This window comes from Stigmatopora argus, chromosome 12 (assembly GCF_051989625.1).
Source record: "Stigmatopora argus isolate UIUO_Sarg chromosome 12, RoL_Sarg_1.0, whole genome shotgun sequence".
NCBI lineage: Eukaryota > Metazoa > Chordata > Actinopteri > Syngnathiformes > Syngnathidae > Stigmatopora > Stigmatopora argus.
Window position 1 is genome coordinate 6,143,737 of NC_135398.1, and position 17,839 is coordinate 6,161,575.

The following is a 17,839-nucleotide window of genomic DNA, read 5'->3' on the forward strand; positions in this document are numbered from 1 at the left end:
AGTAAGTATTTTGCAATGGAGAAATTATATACACTACCATGCTCAACATTTTTAAGAAACAACGTTTCTTCTGTGAGACTAACAGGTTATTTTAATGGCACAATGATAAAACTACTTATTTCTCTGTTTACACGCTGACCATTGGTACACTGCATATCCAAGCTCGAGTTTCCGCAGCAATTCCACTCCCGTCCTTCGGTGCAGGGGCAGCAGTCCGAGCAGCAATCCTTCATCTTGCCCCGGTTCTGGATCTGGACGCCCATCATACGTCCCGCAATGGCTGCCTCAAAGCCTACCACAATCTCCTTTTCTCCGAGCGGGTACACAAATACACCTATATAGTAGAGAATGAAATATTTCTCAAGTCTAGAGAAATATCCCAAATCTAGAAGCTAATAAACATTTTTCACATTGACTTCAATGTAAGACTTCAAATTTTTGCAACATCAATCATTGATTTTAATCAGCAGAACTGAAAAAGATCAAACACGACTTGGCATGTTAAGTATTTTTGAAGTGATTACGATCACAGACTCTTATGAACCTCTTAACTGCACTTTGTATAAGTTTATGCAAATATGCACCTGTTTGCCCCATCACTCACCTTCAACGGGGTCTTTCTCAGCATTCGCATAAGTGAGGTGCGCAGTGATGCCCAGGGAACAGCCAATGGCACAGGATTTGATGCAAGATGACTTGAGGAGCAGCGGATCCCATGTGGAGCGGTTCCTTAGTCCCACCATCTTCTCAGATCAGACTAGAAATAATCCCAAAAGCAAATCAGTCTGTGAGCTCACATGCGCATGTTAAGTAGTACCTATTTTTCCATTTGTTGTGCATGAACAATGAACCCCGAATTAGCCACAATAAGAAAGCAAACAGCAAATTTCTGCTAAAAACGTTTTTTCTTTGCTCATGGAATGTAAATATACATGTTAAAAGACAATATACATGCATACATAGCAGTTCTTATGCATTATTCCTTATCCTCATCCTCTTAGCAACCAGTGGTTTTGTGTTTAAAGCTCGGTCAATCATTAACACCGGAGGTCAACACACACTTTTGCATCAAGTCTCGCTACGGCTGGACTTGTCCCTCAAACTGAGATGTCAACAATAGCATGTGAACATACAGGTTAAACCCAAAAAGTAACTTTATTCTTATTTCATATGATTTAAAGTACTTTTCTAAATGATTTAACTGACTAACAGTGTTTCCCTCCCAGCCAAATATCAGAATCATCCTCATAAAATCCATATAAGTCCAGTATGAAACTGACTTTCAGTTCCAACTGACTTTCAGTCCATGGGTAAGAGTGTGCACCACCGACACAAATTTGCGCAAATGTGAGCACACATCATGATGTGAGCGAGTGTGCGTGTATGTTTGCCATTGTCCCAGTAATGGGCTTTTCACATCTACCTTTCAAACAAGATCAACAGCCTCCATCTGGCTACTGTTCTGTCACCTCATAACAGGCAAATACAGTAAATGCTTGTTTTGTTCAAGTAAGGTAAACTGACACACATCCACACTGGGAAAGTGCAATCATTTGGTATCTGTTTGTCTTTTTAAAAAAACCTTTCTGGTCTTTTGTGTACAAACTGACAGTTTTTTTACAGTAGATCACAGTTGACACAATCAAGACAACTGAATCAATATTGAGTTAACTTAAAAGTTAAATACAACAGAATTGTAAGGCAGTGATTTTTTTTCTTCCACTAGAGGTGGCTTGCGTGCTAATAATGGTACCTAACCACAATTTGAGAATCACTGTACATGACTGTCTATTTATACAGGTGTGAATAGGGTAAAACTATGCAATATAATAATATAATTTAATAGTAATTAGGGCCCTCTCAGAAAAATCACAACAATGATGTGGCTTGTAAGCCCAATTGAATTTGATACTTACATTGGAAAACTTTAATAAGAGGATCAATGATGCCAAACTGCTCCACCCACTCCGATTTGGTCCTTCAGCAAATAACACATGCACAGAAAATAGCACTAAAACAGAAGACATTGAACAAAATATATTTGAGAGGACAAAAAATACATTCATAGAAGTAAGTCAAAGAAATTGTCAAAACTTACTGTGCAGTTTAGTCCTGAGTATGATCAAATAGTGATATATCCAGCCACTGCATTCTGACCCTCATTAAATTCCATCTTTTCCAGAGATGCAACTGTTGGACTTTCCGGCACTCTCAAATATTCTCACTGTAACTTCACAGGTAGACTAAAATCAGACAATTTCAACAAACAACTTGCATGCATAGGTCAAAGTTTGAGAGCAGTCTCGCAACACGACACAAATATTATTCCAGCTTGACCCGCCGTGACGTATCACCAGCCGACGGCGTGACATTTTCCTCCTTTTACCTGCTTGCATCAACACCGCAGAGATGATCAGCAGCTTCTGGACGGCGAGCCCGTCCGTCACTTGGCCGGAGGCGAACGCAGGACAACGGCGAGTGAGGCACACTCTGTTTCTCATCCAGACAATTGGCTGTGATGGTAGGGGCACCATAATTCACGGCTAATGGCCCTGCCGAAGAGAGAGAGAGAGACATAACGGGTGAGATAGTGTAAGGGGAGGAGTAGGAGTCAGTCAGAGAGACGCTGCAGGCGACAGTAGGTGAGCAAAGAAGCTGCATGACAAACACTACAGTAAAAGTGACTTCAAATCCATTTTTTTGTCATTTTTAGGACACAGATGGAGATGTACGGTCGCACCCTACAAAGTTTCTAACCCTATGGAAATGGTCACATTTTTGTCCTATCTAATGCTCAGTTAGATGCAATTTTTTAGAGGTTGATGCTAATTCCAATATTTGGAACCTAAAAAAAATCGGTCCATTAATTAATTAATTTGATTAATTCATCTTCTCACAGTCCTAACTTAAAAATATACTTCTAATAAATAAAATGCTTTCCCTAATGCTTTCAACAACAATGCTATGAATCACAGGCAGAAAATGTGGATGTTTTACAATAGAAATTAGTTTAAAGCAGTAAACAGATTTGTATCTGCTACAATAAAACTTTTATGCTTACATGTTACAAATCATTGAACTGACTAGATCAGTTGGCGGATTGATTAATATTTATTTTTAGACATTGCAGTCTAAACACTGAAGTGCAGTTACACCTTGATTCGCCATTTAAGAAACAGGTTTTGTCAGAATAGTAGCGTCTTTCTATAAATCTGAAAATGTGTTATATTTAACTGTGCCGTTGACAGCATTACACGTGGAATGCATTTCAAATGGAAGGTGCTGGCAGAGGAGGAACTATAAGTCATTTGCTGAATAGCTTCATTGTTTGGCACAGAGCCTGCAGGTGTGAGTGGATGAGAAGGTAAGGAGTATCACACAGGTCACACTTGGCGCTGTATAGTGGTGGCTAAAAGCATCCAACATCTAAAAGGTCAAGTCATTCAGTACAGGCATTACTGAACATTCCAACATTTGAACACAAGATGTCAGCCTACCCTTAAGAGCTGCATCCCAAACAGAGACAGATCCATTTCCCCCCCCCCACTTTTGGAGCTTCGCGGGTGCCCAAAAATGTTACTTTTGATTGTGAATTGTAAAGTTAAGTGGGAGGAACTGAAAACAAACCAGAAACAAATATCTAACAAGACTGATACAACTGTTTCAGATTGCATGTCACTACATAAAGCAGATCTTAATGATGTGAGCCATCATTATTGAAACTACTGGAAGGTCATATTTGGTACCTGAAAAGGATGTGTGTTGGTATGTAAATCATTATCCTTCAGTTTTAGCAAACAATTTATATTCAAATGGTGGTTAGCACACATTTGAAGACAGTTGAGGTCATAATAGATCTAATGAACAACATGAAAAACAATGAGGCCTGAACTATTGTCAGTGGCTTCAAGTGTCTGTCTGCACTCACATGTTGGGAACGTCTCCTTCTCCCTTGCGTACCCCACTGACCTAGATTTCAATTGTTTCCCAACTGAAGACAATGGCAGAAAATGGTTTCATAACCGAAGACAATATTGGGGTGTTATTCAAACCGATTGTTGTCAAGGTCCTCAGTGTGGTGCATTGTGTTATCTCTTCGCTATTGGTGGAAAAACATGTTTGCCGGGCAGCAGTGCATCTGTACACTTGTATAACTAGTTTTCCCTTATCTACAAACTCCTTGTGTTTGCCTTCTTGATGCAAAAAAACAACAACCTGTCACGTAATATTGATATCAGTTTGGAATGCAGCCAAAAAGTCAAATATGAGAAACAATGGTTGGACATTTTTGCTCATGATCCAGCATTTCTTTGGGCTCTGCCACTAATGCATGTTTTGAATTGATTGATAACGAATTTTTTTTTAAGTTTATTCGGGTGAAAGAAGAGTCTGCTTTTCTTTGGGCTTGTTTGAGTTGATTTCACTGCCATAAAATCTGTGTCCGATCTCAAGGATTTGTTTGGATGTCTGAAGAAGTTAAATGAAAATGATAATTAAAAATCAGCTTTACAACTTTTCTAAAAATTCGTAAGTGGGGTCTCTTGTATTTAGAGGCACCACTGTACTAGATGCTATCTGCTGCAAATATGTAGCCAGGGGCTGGTTCCCTGGCGAAAGGCACGAGCAGAAGAATCGGAGGACATCAAAGCAAAATGGAGGGAGGAAAACAAAGAATGCCGCTTGTTTGTTGCTTTGCGTTCCCGCTTCGCCCCGCCTGAGTTCGCTCTCAGATCTCGGGGGCCATTGTGCGACACGGGTGCATGGAGGGGGCCGGGGCACCTTGCACACAATCAAATAGCCGGCAAACCTCAGAGGAGGAAATGTTTATTTGGGTCTATCTTTTTTAACACAGTTAGTTTAAGCATTTATCATTATTTATGAAAACTTTCAAGTAAAAAAAATGGAGTAGTTTGTTTGACAGAGAAGTCATCCAAATTTCTAAGTGTATTTGCATTTTGTGAGAAAACCTGACTGAGCATTTTGCATTCCTAAAAAGCTGCTGCTCATTGCATGCGATGCGAACAAACGAGCAGGACACGATCACTTAATGTTCCTAAGCACTCGCGTCTTTATGTAACAAAAGAGAGTTCATCAGAGAAAGACAAAAGTGATGTGAACTGACAATATTTTAATAGGGGCTATAAAAGAGTGAAAGTGATCAATGCAGTCGGCGGCCGAGTGATGCCGGGGGGACGCCTTTGATGCGGGCATCCTCAGAGGGACGCCGTGGTACAATGCCCCCTTTGAGAGGCCCTCTTTGAGAATGGCAGACACTAGCCGAGCTCACGCCGCGTCCCGTCGGTTGGTGGTGCATTCCTCCCCTCCATTTTCACATCAGCCCATATCCTTATCGTTCTAAATTTCTCCCTCTTCCTCTCCCATTAATTCATTCAAACAACACCCCTTTGCCTGCCGCCGAGCCAATGGGTCCGCCATGGCCCCCGCCCTCCCCTGCCCGTGCGCCTCCTTTCACAGAACCAAACCTCATTGTGATGTCCAGCCTTGGCAAGTTGCGCCCGATTTGCTGTCACCGTCTTAATGAATTCATCTGTTTGTGTATTGGCCCTGCATGGGAGCATCTCTCCCTCCCCTCTTCTCACCCCTTTCCTCTCCTCCCCCATTCTGGTGTTTCCCTGGAGACTCTATATATACCCGGGGGAGCAACCAGGAGCCCGTTATTGTTCCGCAACTTAAATTTACAGACAGATGCCCTGCACCGCAGACAATCAGGAGGAGGGAGAAAGTCTTTTTGCAGAGACACCTGGACGCTCTCAGGCCCAAGAAGGCCAGCATCGCCTCGGCATTCTCCGAGCGTCACTCGGTTGTCCTCACCTGACGTCCCATGCGCTGACACCATGCTCGTATTCGTATCGCTGCTGCTCACGGGCTTGGACTGCTTGCTGGCGGCTCCGGCTGGGAGAGAGGTCTACAGGATGCCGCAGAGTGCACTAAAAGGTAAACACGCAGATCGAGAAAGTCAAGAATTGCAATGAAATGCCAGCCTGAAAAGATCAACTAGCATGGGCTCAATACCTGCCACAAAATACTGTTCACGTGTCTTTGGTAAAATTAGTCATGTACAGCAAAGAAAGTTCTCCTATCAGTGAAATATCCAAGGTATACAATTTGTACTAACAGTTTGACTGTCCCTTCTGTGGTGAATCAGCCTGTCGCTATACATCACTGGCACAGATTATTCAAGCAGTTATTCAGACAAATAATAATTTTCTGCTAGTTGGGAATCGTTGCCTTAAATGGATACACTATTGGAAGTCTGGATACCGTATGGCAGGGGTGGTCACACTTTTTCGCTCCAAGGTCTACTATTCAAGGAGCCAACCTCCCGTGATCCACCTTGTTCAAGGAGACAACCTCCAAGGAGTCACTCGGATACTTATCTTGGAGGGAGGGCATCTGAGATGTGTCTCATTACCAACAAATGAAGCATAGATGCGCCAAGTCTCTTTAACTAAATATCAATATCAAAGGAAAAAACAAGCAGCTGTGACAGGTCATTTATGTTAGCCGAGGCTGTCGGCACCACACTTATATACTGATGAGACTTTAAAAGAGTCAGATATGTTCAAAATAAAGAGTATTGCAATGTCGCGGTTCAAACGAGACATTGTTCAAGCCCGAAGGAACAAATCTTCCTGTCTGGCCATCTACTAATAATACCTTGGCGATCGACTGGTAGATCACGATCAACATAATGAGCACCCCTGCTGTATGGCATTGTATTTCCTTCCTACTCAAGTCCCGGTAAAAGTAATTAATATCTACATACGATTAAATACACATACAATGGGTTCGTAGAGTCCTTAAAAGCAACACAAGTGTTAAGTGTTCAATAGGCTTCAATGTTCTAAACTTGCATCCCTATCACTATTTTTAAATAATTGTTTTAAAAGTTAGTAGCAAGCAGGATTCATGTTTGCTGTTGTTCGAGGGCCCCTAAAACACAAGAATAGAAATGTTAACAGAATAGAAATACTATTTTATAGTTTTAAAAGCCAAACAAAGCTCAAACTAACATGGCAAGGTCCATGCTTTGCCGTGGCTGCCTATCCGTGCCCCCCTGGGTCCGTCCATCCGTGCCTGCCAGCCTCTGCCCGCTCAGCGCCGGCGCTCTAATTAAGTACTTCAATCAGTATCTCTGTTGTCAGTGTCCTTTCTGTGATGTTGTCGGCCGCAGAGGGGGGAGCAGCAGGGTCGGCGGCCCGATTGAAGTGTGTCTGTAGAGAGCCTCGGGGGCGCATTGAGCGTGAACTAGCCTCCCCGACACGCTGCCAACGAGCTCAAAGAGCGGCATGAGGAAAAAAATGAGTTCTCCCCTCACAAAACTGCTGTAATCTAAAACTGTTAAGATTTCGGCATGAGACAAAATTGCTTAAAACATGGGATAACGTGCATCCAAGTTGAAGGTTTTCATGGAGCTCAGTAGAGGCTCCAGCTATTTGTCACGTGGACTGCTACTGTATAAAACCATTATGTATAACATTTCCAGCAAGCATCTAGCTTAACAGAGATCACAACATCTAACAGCTTAGACTTTGACCCATACACTACAATAATGGCAAAAACTAATCTTCGTCATTTAGTAGTCCACATCAGTTGTTTCAATCACAATCGTCGGTCTTTGTGTCCACTATTAGCTTTGTCCGATCGTGGCACTCTGGTTCTGGAGGCAGCCATGACCAGTGCCCTTTCTGCACTGGATCGAGCATCATCCGAGAGGATTCGAGCAGAGGCGGGGTGCAGGGGATGCGCTCCCTGTTTGTTTCAGGACTGCGGACAGCCCTCTGGATCTTGCAGTAAGATCCACATCCACTCCAGCTCTCTGTAAATTACCCATTAACCCCGACCGACTCTCCGGTTTCCGCCCCAGCAGTTTCTCCCAGCAATGCCTTATCAGAGCCCAGCTGCGATGTCATCAGCAAAGCCCAGAAGCTTCGAGATGAAGCAGAGCGGAGTTGGGCCCTGAGCCAGGCCTGCGCTTTCTACCAACATCGTTGTCAAGTTGGCAACTTGGACAAAGAGAGCTGCATCCGAATCACGGGTGAGAGTTGCAGCGCCCGCGTCCTTCAGTGCAGCTTGCTTAACACAATGCAGAACCTGGAACCCGCCACTCAGACGTATGTGCAGGGTGAGCGAATACATACTTCTCCAACTGATGAATGTCCATTTAATCCTTATTATCCAACTTCTGATTCCTGGATATGTACCACAGGGCACATTCGTGGCTAGTTGAATTAGCAACACTTCTTGATGATCCGTCTGTCTGTATCTATGCCTACAGCCGTGTGTGGCCAAAGGTCATCCTCGACGCACAACGTAACCCAACCTCGTTCCAGGATCGTGGGGGGGTCCCCTGCTCCACCGGGCAGCTGGCCCTGGTTGGTCAATCTGCAGCTAGATGGTGGCCTGATGTGTGGAGGGGTCCTGGTGGAGAGCTCATGGGTGGTCACTGCAGCACACTGCTTTGCTGGGTAAGGGCCAAATATGCACAACTCTACACACAGTGGACACCTTAGTAAGTGCTATGTGCAGAATATAATCCAAACAAAGTCAGTGATTTTCAAGCAAATTAAGCAAAACTGTTTACATTCTCAAGACAGGGTGCCTTTTCGTCAGGCTGAGCTTTTGCATCCTTGTTCATCGTTGATTCTTGACCCACACAGGAGTCGTAGCGAAAGCTACTGGACTGCTGTGGTGGGGGAGTTTGACATTACCAAGACTGACCCTGATGAGCAGGTTCTCAAAGTCAACCGCATCATCCCGCATCCTAAGGTATGTAATGCAATGCATTAATAGCAGGACATTTCCTCAATCTACAGTATTGTGTTTTAAATGTCTTACAGTTCAACCCAAAGACCTTTAACAACGACATAGCCCTGGTGGAGTTGACGTCACCGGTGGTGCTATCAGACCGTGTCACCCCTGTGTGTCTGCCCTCAGGGGCGGAACTCCCTACTGGCAGTCCTTGTCTGGTGGCAGGCTGGGGATCTCTTTATGAAGGTGAGTAGCCCTTCTGTGACATTTCTGTAGGCTAAAGTCATTTCAAGTGTTTTCCATGAAGCAATAATCCACAATATCTACGCAGATGGCCCATCTGCTGACATCGTAATGGAGGCCAAAGTGCCCTTACTGCCTCAGAACACTTGTAAGAATGCACTGGGAAAAGAGCTGGTCACCAACACCATGCTGTGTGCTGGCTATCTATCTGGAGGGATCGACTCCTGTCAGGTAGGTAATGATCTTCACTCTCCAACGCACTTTACTACCTTGTCCACTTTCCATTTGGCGCATTCATTGCTTTACGGTCTCTGTGATTCGTCTAGGGTGACTCCGGAGGACCATTGATCTACCAGGACAGAATGTCTGGTCGCTTCCAGCTACACGGTATAACATCATGGGGAGATGGTTGCGGAGAGAAAGGCAAGCCCGGAGTTTATACCCGTGTGTCTGCTTTTTCGGACTGGATTCAGGTTGAAATACAGAGTAAGTTTGAGGCTACAAGTAAACACCCAAAATACTGTTGTGTAGGTCAGCTGTCATGACTTCAATAACTATGAACGCTTTCCTTTTGTCATTCCTTCACAGAGTCATTTGGCAGTCGGGAGCCGACATGTTCAGAGCTTCTAAAAACTACAGAAATGACAGAGGAGGAGCAAAGGTCAGAGTTCGGCACTCTGTGTCGCTTCTACACCCTCACCTGCCAAGGACAGTCGAGCAGTGCTTGCAGCCGAATGGCAGAGGACAAATGTATCACCCGATTCAAAAAATGTCGTACGTAGCATTCTTCAAAATAGATCAGGAAACTGTTGATTTTTGATGATGCCGTTTTTTAACGGATGCCCTCCCACACCATCTTGCACGTAGAGCTTCGTTCGTTCCTGCAGACTCTGCTTGACCTGCTCCAGAGCGCCGAAGACTACATAAGAGACAAAGTAGACCTAACCTTCTTCACCCAGACTCTTCCCCAACTCGTCGAACACATCTACAGCACTGCTTTTCAACACAACAGAGACAAAAGAGCCTTGGGTGGCAATCACAGTCTTGTGCAGATCAAAGGTACATATAATCCAATCAATTGGCAATGTTCCTTTATTACCGATAAAAGATACACTTCTATTGCTATTGTTCTCATGTGCAGTAGTGTCCACCAAATTAGAATAGCTGATGTTGCAACAAGTGTGTTATTCATTGTAGAGCAGCAAGATGGTGCTGTAACTCCAGAGGATCAGGGCTCCTCTCCAGTTCCTCCAGCTTTTTTTACTGCGTTGGGCCCTTCTGTGCAAGACTGGGAGAATTACTTGGTAACCATGGCTGAAGATTTGGAGACACGGCCCAATGACACTTCCAAAGATAGTTTTTCTACGCAGGAAGAAAACCTTTTCTCACAGGTACCGACACCCTCAATAGGTCTAGTTTGAAGAAAAATACACACTATTCCTGAGCTGAAAATTACAATAAGATCCTTAACTAATTTTCCCTCAAAGCTGATCCTGATAGAGGCAATCAGACAGAACTTTTGTACCTTTGCCAGCCCTTCAATGCTTGGATGTTTTCTGTTCTGGTAACACGGTGTAGCATTCCCAATGTGTATGCATGCAAGCTCACAGGGCGACAAAACTCTCTGATGTCAGTAGCTCGCAATTCATTGCACGCCAGCAACAATGTTGGCCCCCAAGTTTTAGCAAGACAATAAAAACATTATGTAACTAGATTGGATGCATTTGAGGTATTGTATATCCATTACATTTCCTGAATGGGGAAGCAACAATACAAACTTAATGGTGTAAACATAACAAAAGTATAACAAAATTTACAAATGTATTTTAAAATAATCAATAGCTACAAGATATTAATTGGTCCAAGAGATTACATTAATTTATGTACCTCATTGGAGTTCGGATTTTTAGTTAAGCAATACGGAAATCCTTAGAATGAGACACCATCACCATATACCATTTGTTTGGTGCTAATCTGGTCAGTAATTAATGGTTATGTTTCTTCCAGGCAGGGGACAACTCTGTACTTCATCTTGAGGAGCAATACCTAAATATTATCTCAGCGTTACGCTCCAAACTGGATTCCAAAGCTGCCCCGCCCATACTTCACTTGGACCCAGCCGACATCCAGGGAGGTTCTTATAATCTTCCTCCCCTTCCAACATTTTCCACAGGACCGCAAATCAACACCGATCCTTCCTCTTCACCAAAATCCAAGAAGTCTTGGTCACTTCTTGCAGCCCTAATGACTGAAATTCAGAAATTAAAATCCTCAAATGATTCCCCGACCCGTGATGAGACACAAAGTGAAACAAAGGTCACTTCAACTGATGAGTTGTTGGGCAAATTGGACAATCTCAGAAGGTTATCAGCTGCGGTATCAACCCCAATCCCACCAATCGACAATGATCTCGAAAAGACAACATCTCAAGCTGCAACCACTCTACATTTCAGCAATATTTTAAGGCCACACAGAAAACGAAGAAGCCTTCTTCATAAGAGACAGACACCTGGTCCCGGTGGTAAAGGTAGGCCTGTTCTAAGAGCTCACAATATTATAAAAAAATAGAAAACCCATCCTGAAATGTTTGGATTGTCCGCAAAGTTTGTCCAGGTGTACGTGAGACTTCACAGCAAGTCACTCAAGTGAGAGACTCTTACCACTGGGTGCTAAATATCCCAAACAAAAACCTGCGGATGAGCTTTCAAGAGGTAATTCATTATTCACAACTACAAGATCCAAAAGCTATCATGAAGTGGAACATAATGATGAACAATAAAGTTGGGGTTCTCTTTTGTTGCAGATCTTAGTGGATCTGAACTCTAAGAACGATCGAGGGCTTTACCAAGCAAGGATCAGAGCTACTGTGGGAGGACGACCTCTGACTTTCTACAGTCTTATCGGCCTGGAAAATGACTCTTTCTACCGCAGTGTGCCGAGGATCATCTCCTTGGCATTGGAGGCCCTCAAGACTTAACGTCAATGAAAGCACAAGAAGAAGCATTGCCTGTCTTCAGAACTCACACGAGTGACGTTCAAGACCTCATTTGAAGGCCCCCGAGAGACTGTGGTCCCTCTTTGTGATGGGACTAAAACGCACATTGGTTATTCCTACTGTGGAGAGTATCCTCCAGTGGGATTCAGCCATCATTTGAGAGCCATATTGCGACTTTACCTAAAAACGATGAATGTATACATCCAGCTATCAACCAGGCCTCACAACAGGATTCTCTAACTTATGAATATGTACAAATGTTAAATTAATTTATTCTTATTATTTCAAAGTATTTCACAAAGGTTGACCCTCTTGTGAAAACCATAGACTGTCTATGACATTCTTATCTTATTTATTTGTATAAAAAACGTATTTGTATTTTTGTAAAAGCAATACATATATATATTTGAATGACGTGTATAAAATTCCGATTAACATTATGGTATTCGAGTCTTTTCATTCCAGAGCAAATGTTTGATTGGACATGTTCAAATTAGTTGCCAGCTATGCTACTAATCTGGCGGAATTTTACAGCAGAGGGGAGATGGCGGGGACGGGAATCTGTGACACAGCCTTGACCGCCGTGCACGTTGTTACGGATTGGCTGGTACTGTGACCCCACGTTGAACTCGTCACGCGAACCATTTAAGAATAAGCCCTAACATCAACAGGCCAGCTGCTGTAAACAGTTCCTAACGTTGTCCTGCTATTATTCCAGGATGGGGAATTGTAACAGGACCCTGAATAAGGAGGCCATTTATCATTGTGAGCTGGCAAAGTATAAAATTGCAGCTTACAAGGGTCCTTGTCGCAGATTGCCCGTGGCAATATGTAAATGAAAGATTTTTCGATAACCCAACTGGCCTAGCTAAAGACTTGAAATAACATTCTGTCGGGGATTCTAGTATGGCAGCTGCATAAACGTACACAACAAACACTTTTGTGTATCAGTTTAATGATTCTTTTGTTACTCTAGTTTCCGAGTCCTTCTCTTTTTTGGTTGTCGAGTTTGCTTCTGTGCTAAATTTGTCAGTCACATATTTTATTCGCATTATGAAGATGCCTGACATGCAAAAGGCTGTGTGGCCGTGTGTGTGTATGTTGTTGTGACAGCTGGCTATGCAGTACTGGAATTACATTCTAGTTGTGCTGGGAACCATAGACACAAAGACACAAAGACACAATCGTGCACACACACACAAAGGCACATAAAGGCAAAATGCCAACAGATCCATTAAGTAGTGTGCAGGTGTGTCTACCATCAGTTTTGTCAGACAGCACAGCCAAAAACAGACACTGATGGATTCTCTCCTCTCTGTGCCATTTCTCGTGAAGATATTTTTCATTTCTGCATCAGGTAAGAGCAGGTTTGCGGTCACTTTTCTTTCTTTGGTATTTGTGTTCCAACGCAGGCTATTTTTTCACTTTTCCTTGGCACGAAATTCAATGGTAGCTGTTTTTTTTTAAATCATATTTGTAGGTTGTTCAGTGTTCACAACCTAGGAAGGAAATAACGCAAGACTTCTGATGTTGGTTTTTCTAGTCACATTATTTCAGAAATTCATTATTAGAAGACTGATTTTTTTAACTCATCTGCCATTCCAGAAAAGACATCATCGTGTATCAGTTTAATGATTATTTTGTTACTTCTATACTGGTGTATTTTCTGAGTTTATGCGGTATGCATTTGTATGCAGCATCTGCACTCAACCTAGAAGGGGAGCTTTTCAAGGACTTAATGAAAGGCTACAACAAGAATGTGCGCCCCGTGGAGAATATAGGGGATGTCATACAGGTTGATATTAAGATGACCCTTACCAACCTCATCTCCCTGGTGAGACGAAATGTTTTGAAAGCATTCTGACCTGCAGCGGCATATTTACTGTCCAGATGTTACAAGATAATGAACGTCTCTTCTCAGAATGAAAAGGAGGAGGCACTGACAACTAGTGTTTGGATCGAAATGGTAATCTTTGTCACTTTGAAGACTGTGAAATTGTGATTTTGGGGGGAATAGCTTTGTTCCTAAAAAGGCTTATTGTCAAATTAAATTGATGAATAAGTCACAATACAGTAAAGTGGTAGAAACACAATGGACAAATGGTTTAATTGCTTATATATCACTGTTCTCCCCAGGCTTGCGTGGGTTTCCTCCCACATCCCACAAACATGCATGGTAGGCTGGTTGAACACTCTAAATTGCCCCTAGCTACGAGTGATTGGTCGTTTAATAATCATAAGCGGTATGGAAAAGGAATGAATGAATGAAAAATTCCAATTGTTTCTGCTTAAAGCAATGGTGCGACTACAGGCTGAGGTGGGACCAGCCCCCCCGATCGGCTTTATACAAGAACATCACTTCACAGCTCCGCGTGCCCTCCAAGAAGATTTGGCTCCCTGGCGTCATTTTGGAGAACAAGTCAGATCCATTCAAACAAATGCATGTTTTTAGGCGTCCACGTTAAAAGATCCCCATTATACACGCAGTGTGGATGGACAATTCGAAGTGGCGCTGTACTGCAACGCGCTGGTGTCACCAAACGGCTGCGTGTACTGGTTGCCTCCCGCTATCTACCGCAGCGCCTGTGCCATCACCGTCAACTATTTCCCCTTCGACTGGCAGAACTGCACCATGGTGTTCCGGTGGGTGAAGATCTGATTGATCACTCGGACCTAAAACTGCATTTTTTTTAACAAGAACATTTCGAGGGGAGACTATGTTTCAAGTTAATCTATAGTACTATATTTATATAAATAGATATGCATTTCATTTCCATTTTATAATTCCAATTTTAAACACTTTAATGAGACATTTGAGTCTTCCCTGAGAAAGAAACTAAACTCCAAGAGAAAGACCTTTCTGGAGGTTTCGTCCAATACATAAAGGTTCCTGAGAAATCTATTCTAGACTTCTGACCCCAGTCTTTCTAGAATTCTGGCTACGGTCTGCATGTTCCCACGTCAGCTCGTCTTTGTGCTGAAATAGACGTTGCAGTGTCCAAAGCCCAGACAAAAGTACCATTCAAGGTCGCTTTTCACATTGCTGTCTTGTGAAAGGAAATAAATGTTTGTTTTTCATTGTGCTGGCAGACCATATCTCTTGTCTTTGTGTGCAGCTCCCAGAACTACAGCGCCAATGAGATTGAACTTGTTCTGAAAAAGGAGGACAATCAAATTCTGGAATGGATTGATATTGACCCAGAGGCCTTCACAGGTACAACTTGTGACGGCACCACAAGTCAGTCATCCTTTTGAGCCTATAATCAAGTATGGGTTCCCCTTTAGTTGCCATTGCCATGGTAACAAGCTCGCCGAAGCAAAGCTTGTTAAGTGAAATCTCTAAAATTGAAGACAATCTAATCTGGGACAGATTTAGCACTCGATTTAGTCTTTTGATGAACGGAAATTTGACTACCAATTGTGGTTTAACGTTATAAAAACGTTCCATTTACTTTGACACTTTCTGTCCATCTGCTTTGCTGTGCTAATTTTATTTTCCTTTACTTAGAAAATGGGGAATGGGTCATCAAGCACAGGCCAGCAAAGAAAGTGATAAACAGCCAATATAGCAAAGATGACCTGGAATACCAGGAGCTGGTCTTTTTTCTCATCATTCAGAGAAAGCCACTCTTCTACATCATCAATATCATCGCTCCTTGCGTGCTCTTTTCCTCTCTCTGCCTACTGGTTTACTACCTACCCGCAAAAGGTATCACCGTAAAAATGTCCGGCAAAAGTCGTTTGAACACTAAAATTTGTTGACGTACGCGTTGTCCCTTTTTCAAGCTGGAGGCCAGAAGTGCACTATGTCAATTGCCACTCTTCTAGGCCAGACTGTGTTTCTCTTTCTCATTGCCAAAAAAGTTCCGGAAACGTCCAAGGCGGTTCCTCTCATTGAAAAGTACGTCCAAGCATACTTCAGATAAGAGATTGAACTTGTACTTTCATAGGATGGTTTTCTACCTCCACAGATATCTGATGTTTGTCATGTCTGTGACCACCATGGTGGTGATGAACTGCGTGATCAGTCTGAATGTTTCCCTGAGGACCCCAAACACTCACGTGATGTCGGACAAAGTCAGGAAGGTGGGGTCAACGTAACGGAGTAAGCGTGGCTGAGACTTGAATGGAGTCAAAAAAATAAGGAATGGACCTAGTGGTGTGTCTCGCTCCAATTTAGATCCTTCTAAACATTTTGCCTCGGCTGCTGAGGATGCAAATGCAACCCTGGATGCCAGATCCTGACTCGGGTTCCGAAAACAGCAGCGGTGACATTAGAGTAGACGATGGAAACAAAGTTCACACTGTCCCATGTCGGCGCCGCAGCTCAGTGACGCTAATTAGCAAGGCAGAGGAATATACGATGAAAACAGCTCGGACTGAACTCATGTTTGCAAGACTCAAAGAGAGAAAGGGGCTAATGAAGTCAGTGTTCGAGACGTTAAGTAAGTATGCCGACGAGCCGGAATCTTCGAAGTAGAGCAAAATCTCCCCATGTGCGGTTATTCATTTCAGGTTTGCTTTGCTCCTAGACAATGGCCTGGAAGGGGTAACGGCCGAGCGACTTAGCATGAGCTTGGCGAAAGCTGCGCCGGAAATCAGGCAATGTGTCGCCTCATGTAAACACATTGCCGAGACAACCATGCAGCAGAAAATCTTTAAACACGTAAGTCGCCTTTTCAGTCACAATCAATGTCGTGGTTTTTTCCATAGATGTTTGAGATGGGTTGAGGTCAACTAGTCGTGCTAGTCTTGCACCCTGAACAGAAAAACCTCAAACATTGAATTGAACCTTAAATAGATCTTTGATGACACGTTTATGGGAATGAGGTGTGGACTTGAAAAGGTGAGTCTAGCGATGACATTGTTGTTTTTCTCAGGAAAATGAAGAGTGGATCCGAGTCGCCCGGGTCATCGACCGAGTCTGCTTCATTGTCATGGCTCTGCTCTTTTTCGCCGGAACCATTACCATCTTCCTGTTGGGCCACTTCAACCAGCCTCCTTCTACTCCATTCCTGGGGGATCCTAAAAAGTACCTTCCCATGACTAACAATCTTACAGAACAGGACCTTCTTGGCTAAAGCTGATCACAATATACCCATCCTCACCATCTATTTTGGTGGGTGATAACCAAAGATTACAGACGCATCACTGGCTGATGTATGTCTGTGTACTGCTTTTTAGGGTAGGGATTTATTCAAGCCTTGTATGTCTTTACTGGTGCTGTTGAAAACCGAGAACCCCCTCTAATCTGTTCGATCTGATCTCACCATTCATAAAAGTAGTCGTGTAACGGTAATGTAATTTCTCATAGGAAACATTACTTACTTGATAGGACGTTTACATTTTTCCACATTTTCACTTAAGGGGAAGAAGGTTTTCTCTCAAATGCCTTGTCCAAACCTGTTGATTGGGAATCCTGTAATTGGAATTGACACCAAATTGTCATTATTTCCCACCTTGTCCCCAAAAATTGACTTTCATGCAAAATGTGGGCAGAGTTTGAACCATTTTGACGCTCGTCACTGCCTTTCCAAAATGACAGTATGATTTTCTGTATGTTCTAGATTAGTGATTGATTTCACGTACTGTACATGAGAGTTGACAAAGTTACAATGTACATAAATAAATATTTTCCAAGACAATTGTTATTTTTTATGGTGACAACATCTTGGACCAATTTGTTTCAACAACATATTTGTCTCTCACCCGAACCTCAACACTGCAAACTAACACCACCCGGTGCCAACTTATTTTGGGTTTTCAACCTGCCACCTTGGCACCCCCAAACCAAGTCCAAGCAGTTTGAGAGATACTGCCCACAGCCAG

General features: G+C 43.1%; 3 protein-coding genes across 9 annotated transcripts in view; 2 read left to right on the top strand and 1 right to left on the bottom strand.

The window, feature by feature from the left end:
- The window catches only part of vwa5b2 (von Willebrand factor A domain containing 5B2), a 28,234-nt gene that overhangs the window by 7,891 nt on the left and 2,504 nt on the right, over nt 1-17,839 (bottom strand). For 3 of the 5 annotated variants that reach the window (XM_077614931.1, XM_077614927.1, XM_077614930.1), the window contains exons 3-9: nt 17,339-17,429; nt 5,833-5,948; nt 2,387-2,552; nt 2,099-2,230; nt 1,917-2,011; nt 605-757; nt 140-334 (exon numbers count right to left, since the gene is read on the bottom strand). In XM_077614931.1, the coding sequence (XP_077471057.1) occupies nt 140-334; nt 605-743 (334 nt within the window). In that variant the 5' untranslated portion in view covers nt 744-757; nt 1,917-2,011; nt 2,099-2,230; ... (1 more) ...; nt 5,833-5,948; nt 17,339-17,429. The remainder of the gene's footprint in view (nt 1-139; nt 335-604; nt 758-1,916; nt 2,012-2,098; nt 2,231-2,386; nt 2,553-5,832; nt 5,949-17,338; nt 17,430-17,839) is intronic. The other 2 variants (XM_077614929.1, XM_077614928.1) reach the window with 2 other exon arrangements.
- prss56 (serine protease 56) lies at nt 5,523-12,450 on the top strand. 3 transcript variants are annotated; one of them, XM_077614932.1, is made up of 14 exons: nt 5,524-5,955; nt 7,656-7,814; nt 7,889-8,146; nt 8,300-8,489; nt 8,682-8,790; nt 8,862-9,018; nt 9,104-9,246; nt 9,342-9,501; nt 9,604-9,789; nt 9,883-10,074; nt 10,213-10,406; nt 11,023-11,542; nt 11,620-11,726; nt 11,819-12,450. In XM_077614932.1, the coding sequence occupies exons 1-14, from the start codon at nt 5,856-5,858 to the stop codon at nt 11,990-11,992; spliced, it is 2,649 nt and encodes an 882-aa protein (XP_077471058.1). In that variant the 5' UTR covers nt 5,524-5,855; the 3' UTR covers nt 11,993-12,450. The 3 variants fall into 3 exon arrangements, 2 of the variants coding, with proteins under 2 accessions (XP_077471058.1, XP_077471059.1); XM_077614933.1 differs by having other exon boundaries at nt 7,892-8,146; XR_013304177.1 differs by lacking the exons at nt 11,620-11,726; nt 11,819-12,450 and having other exon boundaries at nt 5,523-5,955; nt 10,218-10,406; nt 11,023-11,169.
- On the top strand, nt 12,555-17,589 carry chrng (cholinergic receptor, nicotinic, gamma). Its single transcript, XM_077615510.1, has 13 exons — nt 12,555-12,622; nt 13,276-13,367; nt 13,708-13,844; nt 13,932-13,976; nt 14,305-14,429; nt 14,498-14,653; nt 15,127-15,224; nt 15,519-15,719; nt 15,797-15,911; nt 15,982-16,096; nt 16,191-16,455; nt 16,543-16,676; nt 16,891-17,589. The coding sequence occupies exons 1-13, from the start codon at nt 12,555-12,557 to the stop codon at nt 17,089-17,091; spliced, it is 1,752 nt and encodes a 583-aa protein (XP_077471636.1). The 3' UTR covers nt 17,092-17,589.